Source organism: Pelmatolapia mariae, linkage group LG3_W (assembly GCF_036321145.2).
Source record: "Pelmatolapia mariae isolate MD_Pm_ZW linkage group LG3_W, Pm_UMD_F_2, whole genome shotgun sequence".
In the NCBI taxonomy this organism is placed as follows: domain Eukaryota; kingdom Metazoa; phylum Chordata; class Actinopteri; order Cichliformes; family Cichlidae; genus Pelmatolapia; species Pelmatolapia mariae.
Window position 1 is genome coordinate 94,428,275 of NC_086229.1, and position 4,555 is coordinate 94,432,829.

The 4,555-nt window shown below is 42.4% G+C and overlaps 1 protein-coding gene across 2 annotated transcripts; it reads right to left on the reverse strand.

Moving 5' to 3' along the window:
• Positions 1-222: 222 nt before the first annotated feature.
• Positions 223-3,286, reverse strand: LOC134625038 (tripartite motif-containing protein 16-like). Of its 2 annotated transcripts, XM_063470366.1 has the most exons (2): positions 1,746-3,286; positions 223-1,065 (listed from the first exon to the last, which is right to left on the reverse strand). In XM_063470366.1, exons 1-2 carry the CDS (start codon positions 3,274-3,276, stop codon positions 1,046-1,048), a joined length of 1,551 nt encoding a protein of 516 aa, XP_063326436.1. In that variant the 5' UTR covers positions 3,277-3,286; the 3' UTR covers positions 223-1,045. The 2 variants fall into 2 exon arrangements, with proteins under 2 accessions (XP_063326436.1, XP_063326435.1); XM_063470365.1 differs by having other exon boundaries at positions 223-3,286.
• Positions 3,287-4,555: the final 1,269 nt, after the last annotated feature.

Here is a 4,555-nt window from a genome sequence, read left to right on the forward strand (position 1 = left end):
GCTAAGCCTCAGTCCTGAACTCCTCTTCCCTGGATGGTTGAAGGTGTAGTTTTTTTGCTTTCCCTGTCTGAATAATAAATCTTGGAAGCACATCTCCTGCCTCATTTTAGTGTAAAGAACCTGTATTAAATATATAAATATGCATTAAAGCCACTAACGTGTCTTATAGTCCCTGTAAACACATGCCTGCTGACACATGATACACAGTAATATGTGTTTGAATACAACCTGAAACCTGTTAATGTTCTGATTTCACAGCAGATTTCTTCACATGCAGGACAGAGAAATTCCTGCCTCTGTCACACAAAAGGTGGAAAATATATTTGTTTGACATTTTAATCACAATAACAAAGAAATAAACTGTTGGTAGATCCACTTTTTACAACGATTCATCCATCAGTAAAAATCTAACTGACATGCAATACAACAAATTCATCATTCATATAAAAAAATCCAACCCTGCAGGGATCAAACATCTGGTCAAACACCAGTGTTGGACACAGACTTTCTACTCTGACATCACAAAGTTATTCTTAGGCTGTAAATCTAATTAAAAACTCCCCAAAACTACGATGAGAAAACCCTTAAAAGGTTCAATGATAGAAGAAAAATGCTTTACATATAAAATCAACAGAGGTTCCTAATAAATAGACTAATAAACAGAGAATAGCTGAACAGTTTCTGTGACACAGACCTAAAAATGCATAAATGCTCCATGATTTTTGTTTCTATCCATCATCTTGAACACTGGCTATAAATGTGTTCACGTCATTATTGTGTGATTTGGTTTCTTCACGTGTCTCCTTCAGTGCAAATAAAGGACTGTTAGAGTGTGCTATGTGCTTTTCTGAAGCATGACAATCCTTTCCAACAAGTATTTCCAGCTGGTTGTCTCCCCTCTGCACTTTAGTCTTTCTTCCTGTCATGTATGTGTTTGTCCACCAGGTGTCTCCCTCAGCTCATTTACTCCGAATCAGAAGCATCAGTTTTGTGGAGCGTGGAGACGCTCTGCCTGCCAGACACAGCTCAGGGCAAAGAAACATGTCTATCCTCCGCATCTGTCAGCTGAAAAATGACATTAAATGTCATCACTCTAGATACAATAAGAACAATTAAAAAACCCTCAAAGATTCAATCTTTTGTTACATTTTAAAAGTTCAAACCTTTAAAGACATTAAGTTTAAGGTCATATATGATCAAGAAAATCAACAATCGTCACATTTCAGAAACTGGAAGCAGCTTTAAATGTGACTAAAATAATGACAAAACAATCAATTCTCTGATCATTGACTAACTGATGAATCACTGCATTTGACAACCCGCTACAGCAACTCCAGAATAAGAGCACTAACCAGACCGATGAAAGGTTTCACACATGCTGAATATGAAGAGTAGTATAATTTAAACTCACATGATTATCAGTCATGAGAACAAATGCAGATTTATGTTGATGTAAGGTTTATAAATGTAAGTACAGTTTGAATCAGTGCAATATTATTTCCACACATCAATGGACCTCTGAGCTTCTCAGCTTCTAAAATGTAACGGCTCATTTAGAAACTACACAAGTACATATAATGATCAGGGATCAACATGAACCTGTCTTCTCTATTTGACTTTAATCAACTCTGCAGTGTCTCCATCTAACCAAAGCCAAAGTCCAGCATAGAGCGGCTGAGTGAAGGTGGTCTGGACTCTGTGGAGGAGAGTCATGGTCTCAGAGACGCTGTAGAAAGACAGAATACCTGCTCTGTGATCCAGGTACACTCCTACTCTGGAGGACCGAGGACCTGAGAGGACAGTTTGGACTTCGTTGTGAATGAATATGAAACTGTTTGTGTCACAGCGTAATGCCCAAGATTTGTCATTGTTTCCAAATAAAGAGTCCCTCCATGCTCTGCTGATATTCTTGTATGCGACTGCTACACGAACTCCTCCACCTCTCCACTCCACCTCCCAGTAACAACGTCCAGTCAGACTCTCTCTACTCAGGACCTGATAATAGTCAGTGAATCTGTCTGGATGATCAGAATAAGACTGTTGTTGGTTCATTCTTGTTACTTTTCTGTTCCCCTCTGATAATAACAAAAGTCTGTTTGCTGTGTTTGGATCCAGTGTGATGTCACATGAACATTTTAAGAATCCAGCTCTGGTCTTTGGCTCTGCTGGTGACAGTAAAACGTCCTCTTCAGTGACTGTCAGTGAGATGTTTGTCCGTTCCTCTCTCAGAATGTCCTGTAGTTTATCTCTGGTCTCTGACACAGCTGCTGTCACATCCTCAAAGTAGCTCAGAGGACGGATGTTGATGCTGGATGAGTGTGTCAACTCACCGAGTGCTGACAGTGAGAGGTAGTTGTGTAGAAACTGGTTGTGATCCTCTGTGTGTGAGAGCTGCTCCAGCTCGCCGTCTTTCCTCTTCAGCTCAGCGATCTCCTGCTCCAGCTTCTCCTGAAGCTCTTTGACTCGACTCACTTCAGTTTCCTGCTGGGATCTGACCTGCTGCTTCACATCAGAGCTTCTTTTCTGGATGAGACGGATCAGCTCAGTGAAGATCTTCTCACTGTCCTCCACTGCTTTATCAGCAGAGCCATTGATGGCCTCCACCTCCTGCTGAAGCAGCTTCACATCTTTCTCTCGCTCCTGGATTCTCTGCTGGATGTTGAGTCGTCTCACCTCGAGCTCCTTCTGCTTCTCAGTCCTTTCTGCTGCAGCTGGGACTGTTTCATGGCCTTTATGTTCATCCATTGTGCAGAGATAACAGATACTCTGCTGATCAGTACGGCAGAAAATCTTCATCACCTCATCATGACGAGAGCAGATGTTGTCCTGGAGCTTCTTGGAGGGGGCCACCAGCTTGTGTTTCTTAAGCTGAACTACATCATAGTGAGGTTGGAGGTGTTTCTCACAGTAAGAGACCAGACAGAATAAACAGGACTTGATGGCTCTCAGCTTCCTCCCAGTGCAGACATCACAGGCCACATCTTCAGGTCCAGCATAGCAGTGATCAGCTGCAGCAGCTTGGAGTCCAGTCTTCTTCAGCTGCTCCACTAAAGCTGCTAACATGGTGTTTTTCTCCAGGACAGGCCTCGCTGTGAAAGTCTTCCTGCACTGAGGGCAGCTGTGGATTCCCTTCCTGTCCTCTTCATCCCAGAAACTTTTAATGCAGTTCATGCAGTAGCTGTGTCCACAGGGAATAGTCACCGGATCCTTCAGTAGATCCAAACAGATGGAACAAGAGAAGGTTTCTCGGTCCAGCTGAACTCCTTTCTGTGCCATTTCTCCTCTCAGTGTCAGTGACTGTGCGAGTTTCTCTTCCTTAAAACTGAAACTAGTCCGAGCTCTGATCTCAACAACATGTGTTTCTGCAGTGAATGGAGCCTGTCAGCTCTTACACGTCACCACATGTTGGTTACACCCATCTTCAAAGTGCAGATCTGAAGGGGAGGGAACGAGGAAACACGTGGACAGAGAGGAGGTGCTGTGTTTAAGAGCAGGAAGAAGAGGCTGTGCTTCACTCCAGGAAGAGGAGCAGTTTGAGAGTGACACTATGTGTTTAACCCTTTTTATTTACCGCTCACATCAGCTTTTAAGCTTGTTAACACTTTCTTCTATATAAATAAACTTCACTTTAGAAATGTCAGAGTTCTCACTGCAGTTAACAAACAGTGCTTCAGTTTTAGTCAGTGCAGGAGGATGATGATCCTCCGACTCCTTCTTCAAAAGCATTTTTCTGTTATTACGGTCGAGGTGATCACACAAAATCCTCTTGAGCAGGGACGTGGCTAAATACAGGTATGTGAGAACCAGTCAATATTAAGGTCTCCAGTGACTGACTGCAGCATTGTGCATGTGGCCTGGAGATACTGGATAATAGTGAATTGCAATACCACTGATTTCCTTTCCGATCCGATACTTTGTACAAAAACTTATTTTATTTATTGTATCTCAAATTATAGCATCATAATGATTACAGAACATCAGATTACTTGTTCTTATCACTTAATAATGCAGAGTTCATCATATAGAAATAAAAAAACTGAAGTCTCTCACCCTTTACCCATCCCTGTTGCTTGTCATGTGTTTCTTTGGTGTATTAGAGTGTTTTTCATGTGCAGAGGTGTTTTTTTCTGTTCTCAGACTGATCTCCCTGTTGGAGCTCAGTCTGGGGGGAGTTATTTTTTCTCCTTATCTTTCCTCATGTTGTGCTTTTCCATGTTATACCTCTCTGACCTGTCTTCCCCATGTGATGTTTGTGTAATGTATGTATTGTCGGAAGGGTAAGACGGCGCTGGCACGGCTGGCAGCCTTAATCCAATTTCCCTCGGGATGAATAAAGTATGATCAATCGATCAATCAATCACCAGATCTTCAACTAACCTCTGTTAGTGTAGCCGACACAGCTCTTGTGATATTGTTCATAGTGATATTATCTGCTCACCTCGTGTTTCTCTGCCTGTAGTCATCCACCTGCTCCCCATGCTCAAACTCTGACAATACTCACCTTCATTTGGACGCCAGTTTTCTCAGCAGCTCTTCCTCCACAGCTCATGCTCAC